The 17825-nt window shown below is 39.4% G+C and overlaps 1 protein-coding gene across 5 annotated transcripts in view; it reads right to left on the reverse strand.

The window, feature by feature from the left end:
• The window catches only part of ATP10A (ATPase phospholipid transporting 10A (putative)), a 199294-nt gene that overhangs the window by 55085 nt on the left and 126384 nt on the right, over positions 1-17825 (reverse strand). For all 5 annotated transcript variants that reach the window (XM_045070734.1, XM_045070735.1, XM_045070732.1 and 2 more), the window contains exon 3: positions 3054-3139. In XM_045070734.1, coding sequence (XP_044926669.1) covers positions 3054-3139 — 86 coding nt within the window. The remainder of the gene's footprint in view (positions 1-3053; positions 3140-17825) is intronic.

The raw sequence follows: 17825 nt of genomic DNA on the forward strand, positions 1-17825 counted from the left end.
GCCTTGCTGGCTGGGGGGCAAAATGACATCCACTCAAGCAGCCATCTGCCAGAGAATGCAGAGGCTGGAGGTGCCAAGTCAGCTAAGGGCTTGGTGCGGAGGTGGTGCAGGCACTGGGGATAAGCAAGGAACCAGGGGATGCTACCTCTCATTGATCACCACCTCCCCACACCTGAAAGTCAGCATTGCCCACATGGAGATCTCCACCAGTCGGGCTTTTTGTTATCTTCTCTTTTCCTAGTAAAAGTCCTTCCCCTTTTCTTCGAGGCTTTCGTCTCTGGCCCTGTTTCTCCTTTTTAGGCCACATTCTAGAAAGAGCAGAGGAAAAATATAATTCCTCTTTTACCTCCTGCAATCTGGACTCTGACCGTCTCGGTCTACACTCTGATGGTGTGGCCTTTCTGTTCCTTAAGGTGCCCCTGGAGTGTGGCAGGCAGATTTTCTCCTGAATGTCCCTGCTCTGCCTCCATCATTGGACATTGCCCTTGAAACCACATCCTTATCACACTTAAGGAGGCTTGCTCCTGACTGTGGGTTATTCTGTCTTTATTCCTTTCCTTTCTTCCCTAGCCCTTTGTCCCATGTTCCCAGGCCTGTTCCCCGACTTCATAGATGACCTCTGGGGCAGAGGGTCCTCAAATATTTATCTTTAGGCCCTACTCCCCTGAAGTTCTGTCCACATTGACTCCATCTGAGGCACTTGCCAGCTCCTCAAATTCAGGAAATCTCAAAACCCCATTACCTTCTTTCTATGGCTTCTCCTAATACTCACACTGAAGACAAATCACCCTCCCTTTCCAACAGCAACTCTTTCCCTGGACACATTCATGTTCTCTTATACCTCTCTCCTGATCCTTTTATCTCCCTGCTCTATGGTATTATCTGTAACAGTAATAATATTAACAATAGTAGCAATGACCGTAATAGTGGTAAATATTTATTAAGCACCTTTCTGAAAGCTTTCTGGTATTAAATTGATTAAACTTTGCTCCAAGGACTTGAGGGGGCTCCCATGATTCTCCCCATTATACAGATGAATAAAGTTAAATAGATTGTCTAAGGTCATCTAGCTAAAAATGTGGGCTCCAGAGCCTGCCAGCCTCAGTACTAAGCTGGATTTGTTTAATATCCTATGACAAGCGTAGTTCCTGGAGGGCACGACTGAGAGCTGTTGACTTAGGGTTGAATCCCTTTCAGTGTTAATCCAACTCAAGAGCAGGCAACAAAAGTGTGAGAATAGTCATCAGAGCACAGGAGCACTGCATCTTTCAGAAGTCTGGAGGAACCCCTATAGAAGAGAAGACAGACCAGACAGACCATAAGAGAGGAGTACAGTCTTTGGTGAAGGATGTCTACCCTTTTTCTTTGGTAGAGTTGGCCTCACAAAATTACCCTAACAGCAAGAATGTGCATAGAATATTCCCCCTAGAAGATGCCTTCACCAACCTTCAAGATGGTTATTTTAGGGTCTTTGGAAACCCAGCAGCTGTTTCATTTAGATGATGTGTCCCTGGAGCTTCACAGTGGTGCTGAGAATGGTGCCATGGGTGAAGTCTGGGAGATAATGGGTCAGTGGGCCTACAGAAGATGGTCCAGGGGGTCATGGGAGGGTGAAAGATCTATGGCAGACAAGTTAACTATGAGTAGTTGAGTATTCTCCCTCTACATTCTACATACTAAATTTTAACATTTTTCTTAATGAGTTTTATCCTCTTTTAATTGGCTCCTTAAGGGATGACCTAACACTTTCCAAATTCTGACCTTCAAGCATGGAACAGCAAATTTGGTGGGTAACTGGGTCCCCTCTTGGCAGCACATACATTTCACCATTTACTATTAATGCTTTTCATTCACTGCTCACCCCGTAGCAGGATAAGAAGTCTACAGTGTGGGGGGCACATGCAACAGTGCTAGGTATGCCAGTGAGCCTGAAGACTCAAACATATACTGAGAGGTCTTGGAAATGGAGCCTACTTCCAGAAGCAGAGTATCCTGCCTCACCCCCACATGTCTGTGGGGGCTACTATGTGCCTGGACCACAAAGCAGTTAGAACAGTCAGTTTGTACCTCAAACAAGAAAGCTGGCAGAGAGAAGGCCCCAAATTCTCCACACAGGAGAACTAAGCCTAAGAGAGCAGACTAAGGCTCCAAGACATCAAGCAGTGAGTCAAGGCAGGTCAGACCTACAGTCCTTCAGGTTCTTGCATACATATCTCATTCATTCCCTGTGAGGCTGCCCCAACATCTTTGGCATCCAACTAAGCAACTCCATGCTGATGCTCCCTCTTCTGTCCCATTGTTTTCCCCAAGTCAAAGGACTAAACACACACACACACTCAGTATGACTGTTATTTCTGAATGAATATGAAAGTAGAGAGACTAGCATATATGTCCCCCGTACACATAGCCCAGCTTCTGTAAGTTCACCACATACCAAGCCTGTGTCATTTATCCACCTTTTTTGTCTTCCCATTTTGGAGCAAGGGACTGAACTACTTGACACATGATAGACTGTACTTATTTTGTTTGTTTGTTTATTGCCTCTTTTTTCCCCTAACTAGAATGAAATAAACATGAAGGCGATAATTTTTTTTTTTAACTATTCAGTTCACTGCATTACTCTCAGAGCCCTCAACAGGGCCTATCATGAAGCAGAGGCTCAACAAATACTCAGTGACTGAGTACCTAAGTGAATGAATGAATGAGATTCTACCCAGACTCCTCCTGGGTAGCCCCCATGCTTCCATTTAATGGGGCTATGTGTAGTCAGTCAACCATACTTCTCTTGTTCCCCTCATCCAACCTGGGCCAGCTAGAGGAAGGACAAGCTGTATTTATTCATCATTGGCAGTGTGGGCAAGTTTCTACTGCAGATAGGATCTTACAAACTAGTCCCAGAAGCAACCAAGAAGGCTCAGCAATGGGCAACATTCCTAAAAGGCTACACATGTGGCAAAGAATACTAAATGCTTATTTTTGAAGTGTGTGTGTGTGTGTGTGTGTGTGTGTGTATCAAACAGAAGATCAAGCTCAAACATATGTACAATACTCACATGCAACCACGAAACCTAGTCAGGTCGTTGTTTGGCTTCTCACACTCGATTACACTGGTGAACATCAACGGATTGAATTCGGAGACCTAAAACAACAGCATGCATACATTAGAGAAATCTGGGCTCAGACCGTTCCACTCTAAAAGGCACTTGTTCTTTGGTCTCATATCCACATGGGGCAGGGAAATTTCATGGACGGAGTCTGCCCGGAAACCTCTGCAGAATGCCAATGGGCACACAGCACTTAGCTCATGCTTTCACATCTTAATACTGAATGATAACTGATCATTGTAGAATGAATAGCAATTAATAGAACAGTACTGGTGAGTAAGTGAGCTGGAAAGGATTATAGCTCTAATGAAAATAAAAGACTAAGAGATAACCGCAAAGGAAGCCACTAATGATTGAAAGGGACGAATGAATTTTTTGAAACAGACCAGCACCTTCCAATTTCCTATACAGATTAGAGAAGCGAATTCCATCTGGAAAATAGGAACTTATAATAAAATGACATTTCCTCAATGTGCACTAAAATTTTTGCACAGATATTTAATGACATACACTTAATAACAATTTCTGTATTATTTTACTTGATGAAAAATGGCAGCTCCCACAAAGTCTCTCATTGAGAATTTTGCCACTGAGAGATATAACACTGCCATAAACCATATGACCAGATTAGGAGTGGAGAGAAGGAAGGGAGAAGGACGGAGAATGGGAAGAAGAAAAATGGGAGGGAAATGCAGGGAATAGGCCTTTAATATATATAACTATCATTAATGGATTTTTTAAGAAATTAGCTCTCATTGCTCAGACTTGTCATTCCCTTTTATCTACCAAGTGTCACAACATGATGAAAAGTTGAATTGTCTTTGCTCACACAAGTAAATAATCACATAAAAAGTGCAAGTGGTTAAAAATCATAGCAATGGCATAAATATTGTTAACACCACCCCAGGTGATTATGACTCTACCACAACAACATAGTTTCCTGCACAGAATACAGCCATAAAGGTAATTACTCAAACATCAGTTCTTACTGTTTCTCAGTGCATCCTGTATATTAAAAAGAGAACTCACTGGATAATAGTAGCTCAATTCAATAGCTGAAATTAAAATGCCATTTTAAAAAACTCTTCTTGAGGTTTAATTAGCCATCAGCCTTGCTCCCCTTGGACTGAAATGGCCTCTGGCTCTATTTCTAGAGTGAGGCTATGTGTCAGGCTGCCTTGAGTTCATTTAAAGCCATCTGAAGTATCCTGAAGCCAGTTGGTTGCCTTTTTCAAGGCAGACATTTGCAGATGCAGCATCCAGGATAGCCATGAAGGGACTGAGTTCCACAGCACACCAGGATTATTCTTGGCAGACAAGACGGGTGTACTTAAAATACTCTGTCTGTTTGTTATTCTTTATCTCTAAGAAAAATGTAATGTGAATGGCTCAGAAATGGTAGGACATTCCGTCTCTGGACTCCAGTGCTGCATTCAGAACGTTCTATCAATAACCATGTGCCTTGAGGAATGTGCACGTCCAAGGCTCAGGTCGCCTGGTTTCATCTGCTTCATCTGGAGTTGGGGATAATTTTGAGGATTTTTAGAATTGAAGGGATCTTCAGAGACTGTTATAATTCAACTGTGTAACCACTACCATCCTCACCCCCCATCCCAGAATTTATATGTTGAAGTCCTAAACCCCAGGACCTCATGATGTGCCCACACAGGACCTTTAAAGAGATAAGTTAAAATAAGTCATTAAGGTGAGGCCTAATACAATGTGACTGGTATCCTTCTAAGAGGAAATTTGGATACAGACACATACTGAAGAAAAAGGGAAGAGATGACTTCCCAAAGAAGGGTTCTCGGAAGAAACCAATCCTGTGGACAAACTGGTCTGGAATTCCAGCTTCCAGAACTGTGAGAAAGTGAATTTCTGTTGTTTAAGTAGCTAGACTGTGGTATTTTGTTATGGCAGCCTTAGCAAACCAATACAGAGACCATCTCTTAGTTTCTCATTTTAAAAAAGTCTCACATGCAGAGTACATTTTTTGGGTAGGAAAATTCTACTTATATTGATTGTTTCTAAGTAAACTGATGATATAATAGTACCCCATTTAAGAAATATATTTATTTATTTCTCACTCATCTACCTACCCATCTGTTTCATTCCAAACTGGCTTCAAGGTCATGCTCTAGTCACTATCATCTGCCAAACTTTTTCAACACTGCCCCCTGGAGCATGGACAGAGTTAGAGGATTAGAGGATCCCAACCCATCCTTCCATTCTGAGCTTGTTAAATCCATTAAAAAAAAACCAAACAAACAGAAAACACTTCCTCTTGGGGAAGATGAAAAAATTCTGGAGGTAGATGGTAATAATGGTTACACAACAATGTGAATAAAATTAATATCACACAACTGCGCACTTAAAAATGGTCAAAATGGTAAATTGTGTGTTATATGTATATTTTTACCATAACAAAAAGAAAGTTAAAAAAAATCGATTGTGAAGAAAGGAATACATACATATGCTTTTTTTTTTAAAAGATATTTAAACAAGTCTTTAAGTTTTAATATTTTAAAAAAGATGCTTCCTATTAAATATATCCTGGTTTGATTGTTGATATCCACCTCCTTCCCATCTTCAGCAATGCCTGTGCATGTAGAATTAGCAGAGTTCACCCAAAAATGGAGTTAAAAAAAAAAAATCAGGAGATTTGAGATTTAGTCCTAGTTCTTCAGTTTAATAAATGTGAGACTGTTAGCAAGTCAAGAGAGACCTTTTAGACTTGGATTTCTGAGGTCTCCAGAGCTCTATGAATCCACCAATCCACAGAATGCAGAGGTGATTTTAATTCACACCCATGCTGTGACAACGTCAGTACTGGGAGTTGCTGCAGAAGCATCATTGCCTATGAGAACATTCTCGTACATGCAGGCCCTCTGACTGAAGCTACTGGCCTTCTGCAGCACCACTCAGCATGCCAAGCACCTTGGGCCAAGTGTAGCTGATGACATCACTCAGTGCAGAGCAGGCATGTCCAAATGAGTACCTTACTGGCCATATTTTCTGCTGCTATACTCTGAGTATTTCTCAAGCTTCTTTGGACAAAGTGATTCAATCTTACTGCATGAAAAGGAAGAGGCAGGGCAGGGACACAGGAGAGAGCTCTGCCCTTGAACTTGAATTTTTGTTAGAAACTGCAGCAGCCAAGGGCCTAATGAGCCAAGTCACTCCAGCAGATGGTCCTTTCTTCAGAGGCCCAATGCTGATCACCCCTCATGCTTAGTACCTCTTCCAGGTGCTGATGCAGATACTTCCAGGTGTCTATGCAGGTGCAGGTCCCCTGTTCAATCACATGGGGGAGGCATGATATCTAACTGAGCAGTACCCAGACTGTTCACTGAATGAAGGCTTGATTTACAGGGAAGAGTCTGTTACCAGTCTTATATTTCACATTTTGTGTTAACTGAATTACTAATAACTGTTTAGGAAAAGTGAAAGTGCACTTCCTTCAACCTAAAACAAAACAGTGATACCTAAAAGGACATTTTCAGTCCATCAAAGAAGACACCACTATTTTTTATCATGAGAAGAATGAAGTGAACCAGTTTAAACTGCTTTGAAAATGGAATAAGCACATGCTTCCGGAGACCCCACCAGCTCTCCATGTAAAGATTTCAGAGTGAGGCTGTCTGTCCTGGTTTCTGGATGACATGGTCCAGAGAAGCCTGGTGAGAGAATGTACCAAGCCCAGCAATCAGCGACAAGACACAGAAAATACACATGCTCCTTCTGTCCTCTGCACCTGGGACCCTGTCCTGAAACTGTCCTTCGTGTCACTCATTATGATGCAACTGGTCACAAGGGACTGACGGTTTCCCCTCCACTTCCAGCATCAACATCACCACCCCACATAGGGATGCCTGCAGGCCCCTGGGGTGGCTCAGTTGATTGAGCATCCAACTCTTAATTTCAGCTCAGGTCAGGATCTCAGAATTGTGAGATGGGGCCCCAATCTGGGCTCCATGCTCAGGGGTAGTCTGCTGCTTTCCTTTTCCTTCTGCCCCTCCCCACAGCCAGCATGCACTCACACTCTCTCTCTATATATAAAATAAATGAATTAAAAAAATTTTTTTTTACAAAAGCTGATTACCCTGTATTAGCTGCTGCCATAGAGGATGAGATTCACATCCCAGTGTAGCAGCCAGGCTCTGCCCGGGGTTGGATGCCACCCCTCCCACTTCCTATTCCTGCCACTTGAGATATTAGGCTCAGACCTTTTTGCATGGATTCCTTTGCCCTCCCACAGTACTCCACCTGGCTAACTGCCTCTTGTATTTCAAGAAGTGACAGCTCCTTGCCCTAGGCAGGACAGACAGGTGCCACTGCTGTGAGCTTGCTGGCTTCATTCATGCTTCACAGACTTTAGGTTCCCTGAGGCAGGAGCTCTATGCCCCTGAGACCAGCACAGAGCCTTATGCACACATGGACCAGGGTGACGGGTGCTTATTTTGCAAGGATCTCATATATCACAAGCTTCCAAACAGACCTAGAGTTCTGTGCTGGGCTCCTGAGGCCTAGAACCTCTGCCTGCCAGGTGTTCCCTCACCTGATGCTGAGACAAATAGGACTGTCAAGGGGGCTGGTAGGGCTTCTCTGTGTTTCAGAAACTCAGTCCCTCTTTGGTACAAGTGCATTTCATTTAGTAGCAATGTAAAAGAATTTCTTCACAGCTTCTAATCTAGCTGTTTATTTATTAACAAAGGGTGTTCAATATCTGAATTAACTTAGGCAAAGCATTTTAACCTAAATTAATGGAAAAATTACTGCAACCCTTTCGTTCTACATTTTTAATCCAATTTATGGTTACCACATGACTTTTTAGTACCTTGGGAATTAAAGGAGGGCAGAAAGCCCAATACTGCATGAACAAATGAATGAATAAATTTACTTATTTACTGCAAAGATTGCATTGCCAAATCAATATTTTCAAGTAGTTAACCTGAAATGGGAAAGAAATAGTCTGTCATGTTCACCAATGTGTCCCTTGGCACATAGTCAGTACTCAATCCATCAAAAAATAAAAACCTGAATGAAACTGTAGGCATTCTGGTACTGGTAGCAGGAAATGTCAAACATAAAAGAACCTTAATTCAAAGTAATCTTTTTCTAATCACTTTCATAGATTCAGTGTTCTAACACTAGGAGTTTATGCCCTGATACAAATGATCACGAAACATTTAAATAACCATTTACTCTATAGTTGCAATAGATGTGACTATATTATCCAATGTGTCCTAAGTATGTTAGTGTTTATGTAGGTTGGTTATGCAGCCCATGAAGAAGCAGTGGGAGGCATGTAGTACAGCTCATGACGGTTTCTGTGAGTGTCACACTCCCTCCTGATGCCATTGTCATCTCCAGGGAAACAAAGCTGGCCAGCACCATGGGAGGAGCATAAGGGCCTCAGCAAGCCTTCAAAGAGGCTTCAGGAACCTCAAAGCCTTTGACAGCTCATAGAAACACTGATCAAGGGGTATCAATTTGCTGCTTTCTTTTTCTAATTGCAAATTTTCCTGTCCCGAGTACAAGGATCATGTGGACCTCTCTTTGAAAGTAGAAATCCATCCTTGCCCTCATTGAAACAGGAGGGGCAACCTCTCCCTTCCTTTCCCTGCCTTTTTATCCTTTCTTCTCTAGCCTCCTTGCTGTCTTATACTCAAAAACCTCAAAGCGGTAGTTTAGATGGTGGGAAAATTCAAAGGCCCAGAATGCCAGGTTTGAGCCTAAATTCTCAAAATCAAAAGCCTTTCTTTCCCTCATAGCTATGACTGCTTCGTGCTGCCTTCATGGACTGTGACTGACAGCAGAGCTCCTCCACTTTTTCTTTTATAAATATGTTAAGAGTATCTAAGGACAGGCAGCAAGCAACAGGAGTTGCTTTATAGAAAACCAACTTCAAAACCTAAAGGAGAATTGTATATTAAAATTGCCTTCTTAAAAGAATCTGTACTTAATCCAACAAGGTGCCACCATATGAAACACGTCTACAGCAATGCTGCTGAGCTAATGTGCACTGCCAGGTTATGAGTCAGCCTGCCTGTCTCACAGCCACGAACCTCTTTGCCCCTCTTCCATCATTATCTGTGGGCATGATGGAGTGAGCAAAGACAGGGCTGTAGGTATAGACTCATCAAATTCTGGGGATCACGAGAAAGATATTCCAACTGAAGATAAGGTGCTCTCCTCTCACCAGGCAGCACAGAAAGAATTAGAGACATCTAGAATGAAGTGACCTCTGAGGGCAGGTCCCAGTGGTAACCATGTAGGAAAAAAGTCATACTGCTCATGTTAGAATAAAATCAGGATGGGGGACTTAAAAAGAAGAGGTCAGTGAAGAAAGTCTTGCATCACCCAAGGAAGTGACCCTGAGACCAAAATGGCACAAGACTGTGAATGCTAATGCACAACCAGGTGAGCTCAGTCCTCAGATTCAAAAGGAAGACCATCCAGCATTAAGGACTGACAACTGGGACCAAACGTCATATTTAGGGCAAAAAGAAACACAGGGGAAATATTAGAAACACTTGAACAAAGATACCAGAGATTTAACCAGGAGATAAAGAATAGTCAAACCACCATCTAATAAGGACAAAAAGTCCAGAGAGCTGAGACTGGTCTTGGGGGCCTCTTTCCTCTCACAGGAACCTACAGTTTCTGAAGGAGGTAGTTGGGAAATTGAGCAAAATTAGACAAACCAATGTTGGAGTTTAGATTCCTATTGTTGCCATAACAGACCATAAATTTGGTGGCTTAAAATGACATGTGTTTTATTATAGTTCTGGAGGTCAAAGATTGGAAATAGGTCTCACTTGGCCTAAAACAAAGTGTAGCAGGTCTGCATTCCTCCTGAAGGATCCAGGAAAGAATCCATTGCCTTGCTTTTTCTAGCTTCTGGAGACTCCCCTTATTCCTGCCTTATGGCTTTCATCTGTTTCTAAAGTTAACATCAGGGAAACCAAGTCTTTCTCCCACTGCATCGCTGTGTACTCTTTCTCCTGCTTCCTCTTTCAGTTATAAAGCTTCAATAATTCAGGATAATTAAGAATAATCTATCTCAAGGACAGCTAATTAGCCACTTAAATTATATTTCCCTTTGTCATATAACATTACCTATTCTCAGATTCAGGGAATTAAGACACAGCCATCTTTGAAGGGTTATTATTCTGCCTCCCACTGAACTCACCAACAGAAGGGCCTGATAAACAGCTATGTCTTTTTAGGGGACCATGAACAACTGAACCACAAAGAAAGAATGAACTGGAAGACTGAGCCTTTGTGGAAAGTGGCACCCAGCTTAAACCCAGACTATCTCAAATCCTAAAATTTGGGATTTGATGGATAGAACCTCCAGATACTGAACAAGACTAACTAAAGTCCTTTCTTTTATTTATTCTTTAAAATATTTTATCTATTTATTTGACAGAGAGAGAGACAGCAAGAGAGTGAACAAAGCAGGGGGAGCGGGAGAGGAAGAAGCAGGCTTCCTGCCTATCAGGGAGCCTGATGCAGGGCTTGATCCCAGGACCCTAGGGACCCACTCATGACTTGAGTAGAAGGCAAATCCTTAACTGACCCTCCCAGAAGCCCCACTAAAGTCCTTTCTTAATGGTGGAAAAAAAAAAAAAAAGTGGGTCACCTGTGGCTCAGTCAGCATATTTAATCATCTGCTTTCAGCTCAGGTCATGATCCCAGGTTTCTGGGATCAAGTCCCACATCGGGCCCCTTGCTCATTGGGGAGCCTGCTTCCCCTTCTGCCTGCTGCTCCCCACCTCTGCCTGCTGCTCCTTCACCCTGACTGCGCTGCCCCTGCTTGTGTGTGCTCTCTCTTTCTCTCTCAGAAATAAATAAATAAAATCTTCAAAAAAAATGAAAAAAGAGTCATAATTCTAACCTTCAAATTTTTATAAGAAATGAAATTCTGGAGTGCCTGGATGGCAAGCCTCCAACTCTTGGTTTTGGCTCAAGTCATGGCCTCATGGGTCATGGGCTCAAGCCCTGCATGAGCTCTATGCTCAGTGCGGAGTCTGCGTGAAGATTATTCTCTCCATTAGCCCCCTCCCCTGACTTGTTCTCTCCCATGCTCTCTCTCAAATAAATAAAAAAATCTTTAAAAAAAATTTCCAAGTATAATTTCATACACATACTCAAAGATAAGCAGGCACAAGAGGAGATTAGACATCATCCAAAAAGAACCAACAGAAACAAGAGTAGGAATAGGCTCACAGGGACTTTAAGTTCCCAAGCTTGCCTTGATCAGGAAGTTAAAGACATTGTGGAAGAGCTAGAAACCTTAAAATGCAACCTAAGGAATTTAAAAACAACAAAAACAAAAGAACACAGACAAACAAAAAAAAAAAAATCAAACCTGGAAAAAAAAAATACACTGAAAGCTCAATGAATGGTTTAACAGCAGATTTGGTAACCTGAAGAAAAAAAATAGTAACCTAGAAGAAAGGTCAGAAAAAGTTTTTAAAATAAAACACAGAGACCTAAAGGCAGGAAACACAGCAGAGGGAGAAGAGACAGAGAAGACAGAAAGGAAAGGCTGGCATATATATTTCTGGAGCCCAAGATGAAGAAGAGAAAGAATTACACAGGAGCAATATTTGAAGAAGTCATAGCTGAGAACTTAGTAAATCTGACTAAAAAGCACCTACCCACACATCCAAAAACCTGAAATAGGATAAATAGAGGGAAGTTATACCTGAGCACATGGTATGAAAATGCTCAAAACCAAAGAAAATTAAGTCTTAAAAGGAAATTGAGAGCACTTGATACTGGAAGAACAGAACTAAATACTAAAAACAAAGACTTAAAAAAAATAAAAAACAAAATACTTCTCCAAAGAGTAGAGAAAATGGCCCTGATGAAAGGATAAGAAGCAGAAAAAAATAAAGTGCAACAAAAATGACCAATATGAGGGTAAAAATGAATGTGTGCTAACTGTATTAAATAATGATGATGTCTTAAGGGGTTCATAAACAGCTTTAATTATAGCACATGACTATAAAAGCATATTAGGTTAGGAGGGAATGAAAAGAAGCTTAAAAAAGAAGTTCTTGGAAATTGTCCAGGAAAATAATTAAAAATCAAAATGCAAAAAAAAGTCAATGCATATTAGATACTAGTAAGTCAAAGATGCATCTTATAATCTTTAATGTAACAACTACAGTGAGAGTAAAGGAGTGTGTAACTGGTGTAACTGCCAAACCAAGTGATAAAAGAATAGTAAATCTCTTGATCTAAAAGAAAGCAAAAATATAAAAGAAAAAAAAGGCCAAAAAAAAAAAGAAAAAAGAAAAAAAAGGCAGATGTGGAGAGAAAAAGGAAAACAAACAGGCAGAACAAACAAAAATGAAAGAAGAAAACTTTCTTACTCAAATATACCAATATTAACATTAAAGATAAATCAAGTAAAATCATTTATCAAAAATAAACAAATTGTCAGAATTAAAAATAAACTTCAACAATATGATGTTTATAAGAAATACATCTAAAAACATACAAATACCAGAGAACAATGTGAAAAGACAAAAAGAGCTTACCTGATAAAGATTAACAAAAAGAAAGCTAGTATACCTGTGTTAATATCAGCCAAAGTACTTTTAAATAAAAAAGCATATCTGTATATAAAAGGTCAATATGAAATGACAACAGGTTTGATTCATTAGGAAAATAAATCAACATCATAAAGGCAATCTATAAAAGACCCACAGCTACTATCATCCTCAATGGGGAAAAACAGAGAGCCTTTCCCCTGCGGTCAGCAGCACAACAGGGATGTCCACTCTCACCACTGTTGTTCATCATAGTACTGGAAGACCTAGCCATAGCAATCAGAAAATAAAAAGAAATAAAAGGCACACAAATTGGCAAAGAAGAAGTCAATCTTTCACTATTTGCAGATGACAATACACTCTATATAGAAAACCTGAAAGATTCCACCAAAAAATTACCAGAACTAATTCATGAATTCAGCAAAGTCCCATGATATAAAATAAATGTACAGAAATCTGTTGCATTTCTGTACTCCAATAATGAAACAGCAGAAAAAGAAATCAAGGAATTGATCCTATTTGCATTTATATCAAAAACAGTAAGATACCTAGGAATAAACCTCAATAAAGAGGTAAAAGATCTCTACTCTGAAAACTATAGAACACTCATGAAAGAAATTGAAGTGGACACAAAGAGATGGAAAAGCATTTCAAGTTCATAGGTTGGAAGCATAAACATTATTTAAATGTATATATTACCCAAATCAATCTACACATTTAATGCAATCCCTATCAAAACACCACCAACATGTTTCAAAGAGCTGGGAAAAATAATCCTAATATTTGTATGGAATCAGAAAAAAACCTGAATAGCCAAAGTGATCCTGAAAAAGAAAAACAACGCTGGAGGCATCACAATTCTGGCTTCAAGCTCTATTACAAAGCTGTAATCATTAAGACAGTATGGTACTAGCACAAAAATAGACCCAGAGATCAATGGAATAGAATAGAAAACCCAGAATTAGATCCACAACTCGGTCAACTAATCTTTGACAAAATAGGAAAGACTATCCAATGGAAAAAAGACTATCCACTCTTCAACAAATGTGCTGGGAAAATTGGACAGCCATATCCAGTCTCTTCAACAAATGTGCTGGGAAAATTGGACAGCCACATCCAGAAGAACGAAACTGGACCACTTTCTTACATCATAGGTAAAAATAAACTCAAAATGCATGAAAGACCTAAATCTGAGACAGGAAACTATCAAAACCCTAGAGGAGAAAGAACACAGGCAGCAACCTCTTTGACCTCAGCCATAGCAACTCACTAGATACATTGCCAAAGGCAAAGGAATCTACTGGGACTTCATCAAGATGAAAAGCTTCTGCACAGCAAAGGAAACAAAACTAAAGTTTTAGTTTTGTTAGTCAACAAAACTAAAAGGCAGCCTACAGAATGGGAGAAGATATTTGCAAACAACATATCAGTTAAAGGGTTAGTATCCAAAATATAAAGAACTTGGGAAACTTAACACCTCCAAAAAACAAATAATCCAGTTAAGAAATGGGCAGAAGACATGAATAGATACTTTTCCCAAGAAGACACCCAGATGGCTAACAGACACAGGAAAGGTGTTTAACAATGTTCCTCAACAGGGTAATACAAATACGATGAGATACCACTTCACACCTGCCAGAATAGCTAAAATTAACACAAGAAACAACAGTGTTGGTGAGAATGTGGAGAAAAAGGAACTCTCTTACACTGTTAATGGGAATGTAAACTAGTGTAGCCACTCTGGAAAAAAGTATGGAGGTTCTTCAAAATATTAAAAATAGAACTACCCTATGACCCAGCCATTGCACCACTAGGTATCTCCCCACAGGACACAAACATACAAATTTGAAGGGGTACGTGAACCTTTATCTTTATGGCAACATTATCAAAAATAGCCAAACCATGAAGAGAGTCCAAATTTCCATCAACTGATGAATGGGTAAATAAGAACACATACAACACACACACACACACACACACACACACACACACACACGGCAATATTACTCAGCCATCAAAAAGAGTGAAACCTTGCTATTTGCAACAACATGGATAGATCTAGAGCGTTTTATGCTAAGTGAAATAAGTCAGTCAGAGAAAGACAAACACCACATGATCTCCCTCACATATGGAATTTAAGAAACAAAACAGATGTATGTATGGGAAGGGGAGGAAACGGAGCAAGGGAAATAAACCATAAGAGACTCTTAACGATAGAGAACAAACTAAGGTTTGATGGAGGGAGGTGGGCAGGGGATGGGATAGATGGGTGAAGGTTATTAAGAAGGGCAATTTTTTAAAAAAGATTTTATGTATCTATTTGACAGAGAGAAAGATCACAAGTAGGCAGAGAGGCAGGCAGAGAGAAGGGGGGAAGCAGGCTTCCTGCCAAGCAGAGAGCCCGATGTGGGACTCAATCCCAGGACTCTGAGATCATGACCCGAGCTGAAGGCAGAGGCTTAACCCACTGAGCCACCCAGGTGCCCCAAGAAGGGCAATTTTTTGATGAGCACTGGGTGTCATGCATAATTGATGAATCAATGAATTCTACTCCAGAAACCAATATTGCACTATATGTTAACTAAGTAAAATTTAAATTAAAAATAAAGGAAAATAAAAATAATTATAAGTTTACATATTTCTAATCAAAATAAGTCAAAATTGTAGCTTGCAGAAATTAATAGAAACATAGGTGACATAAAGAAATCCACAATCTTGATCAGGGGCCAAATACCCTTTCTTGGTATTTGATAGAACAAACAGTCAAGAAAACCAGGAAGGTACAAAAAATTGGAACATCATTATTAACAAATTTACTCTAATGGACATAAATAAAAACTGCACTCAACAACTATAGGATGCATAGTCTTTTCAAGGGCAGTCACAACATTTTAAAATATTGATCGTATTCTGAGCCATTAAAGCAAGTAACAAATTTCAAAAATATATTTAGTATAGAATTTAATTAAAGCAAAATCAAAAATAAGAAGAAAATTCTTCAAAAAATTTGCTCTGAAATTATGGAATACAGTTCTAAATGGTCAAAGAGAAAAGTGACAAGAGAAATTGGGTAATAAGTTTGAAAATTTAAATGAAAAGGACAGATTGCTAGAAAAATGCAAATTACTACAATTTATAGTAGAAAAAATACATTATAGTTATTTAGCATTAAATAAATTGAGAGATCATTTAAATCTTTCCACAAAAACAATTTGAATTCAGATGGTTTTACCAATGAATTTTACTAAATATGTCAGGAAGAAATAACACTCATAAAACTTTTCTAGTGATAAGAATGCTTCCCAACCTATTTTATGAAGCCACTATGAGCTTGATACCAAAATCCAAAACACATTATAAAAACAGAAAATTATAAGCCTATCTTATTTATGAAAGTATTCTTAATAAAACACTGGCAAACTAAGCCTAAATACGTATTAAAAGATAGTACAGGGGCACCTGGGTGGCTCAGTGGGCTAAAGCCTCTGCCTTTGGCTCAGGTCATGATCCCAGGGTCCTGGGATTGAGCCCCACATCAGGTTCTCTGCTCAGCGGGGAGCCTGTTTGCTTCTCCTCCTCTCTCTGCCTGCCTCTTGGCCTACTTGTGATATATCTGTCAAATAAATAAATAAAATCTTTTTTTTTTTTTAAAGATAGTACATTAGGAAAGTGGATAGAGTTCAAGAATTTGAAGTTGGTAATAGCATTTAAAAAATCAGTGTAATCAGCCACATTAGTCCAAAAGGGAAAAAAGCAAACAATTTGACCACCTCAACTGAAGCAGAAAACCCATCTTATACAATTCACCATCAGTTCATGATAATGCTTCCTAGAGGAGAAGAAAAAAGAAAAAGAAAAAAAAGGATCATCCTTAATCCCTTAATCTATAAAATGTATTCAGCTAGAGCCTAAAGAAATATTTCATATAATGGTAAAAAGCTCAAATTTTACTCTTTAAGACTAGTATCAGGGGGTGCTTAGGTGGCTTAATTAGTTAAGAATCCAACTTGATTTGGGTTCAGGTCATGATCTCAGGGTCATGAGACTAAGCCCCACCTTAGGCTCTGTGCTGGATGTGGAGCCTGTTTAAGATTCTCTCTCTCCCTCTGTCCCTCCCTCCACTGGGAAAAAAAAAATACTGGTATCAGGGACAGAATATCTGATATCACCATTTCTATTAACATTGAATTGGAGGTCCTTGCTGTTACAACTGGGTAAGAAAAAGAACCAAAAGTATGAATAACTAAAAATGTAGGAATAATGCCACCATCATTTGCAAACAAAATGATTATATGTATAGAAAATCTAAAATAATCTTCAGAAAACTCGTTAGAATTAATATGTGGGTTTAGATTTCTGGAAATAAGATCATCCATCATATTTCTACAGACTGCATATGCAAACATACATACATATATACATACCTGTGTGTATAGTGTATTGCATTTACTACTTTGAAAATGAACATACATATTGCATTTATACACACATTATAACAAGCTTACAAAATCATTTTGTAGAAATAAATCTAACAGGAATGTGCAAGTTCTTCATGTTGAAATTACAGAGCATTATTGAGAAAGATGAAAGGAGATATAATAAGGGGATATATATATAGATAGATATGAACATATCTATATATATATGAATTAGAGGACTCAAAACTATAACTATCAACTACTTTGTCTCCAAACTTATCAATATATTCAATGAAATCACAATAAAATACCCAACATCTTTGGGAACTGGAGTTGGGAACAAGTTTAGTTTAAAAAAAAAAAAAAGGAAAGGTAAATGGCCATGAAGAGCAGATACTCTTAAAAAAAAGAACAGAGAGGAAGATCTCTACCAGGTATTAGGCCTTAATCAAAAAGCCACAGTAGTTAAAACTGTAGTACTTGTGTAAGGTTAGAGAAATAAACAGGGCAGAACAGGAGTTCTCCAAACAAGCCATGAATATATATGGTTATCTGATTTATGATAAGGTGGCATTACTCTAGGTAAAGGATATCTTTTCGGTAAATGATTTTGGGATAATTGAGCATCCATATGGGAAAAGGAAGTGAAACTTGATCCAACCTCTCATCTGCAAAAATCAAATCTAGGTGGATTGTGGTCCTAACTGTGAAAGGTAAAACAACAAAGCTCTTAG

The sequence above is a fragment of the Mustela putorius genome, unplaced genomic scaffold, assembly GCF_011764305.1.
Source record: "Mustela putorius furo isolate JIRA1106 unplaced genomic scaffold, ASM1176430v1.1 tig00003972_pilon_pilon_pilon, whole genome shotgun sequence".
In the NCBI taxonomy this organism is placed as follows: Eukaryota; Metazoa; Chordata; class Mammalia; order Carnivora; family Mustelidae; genus Mustela; species Mustela putorius.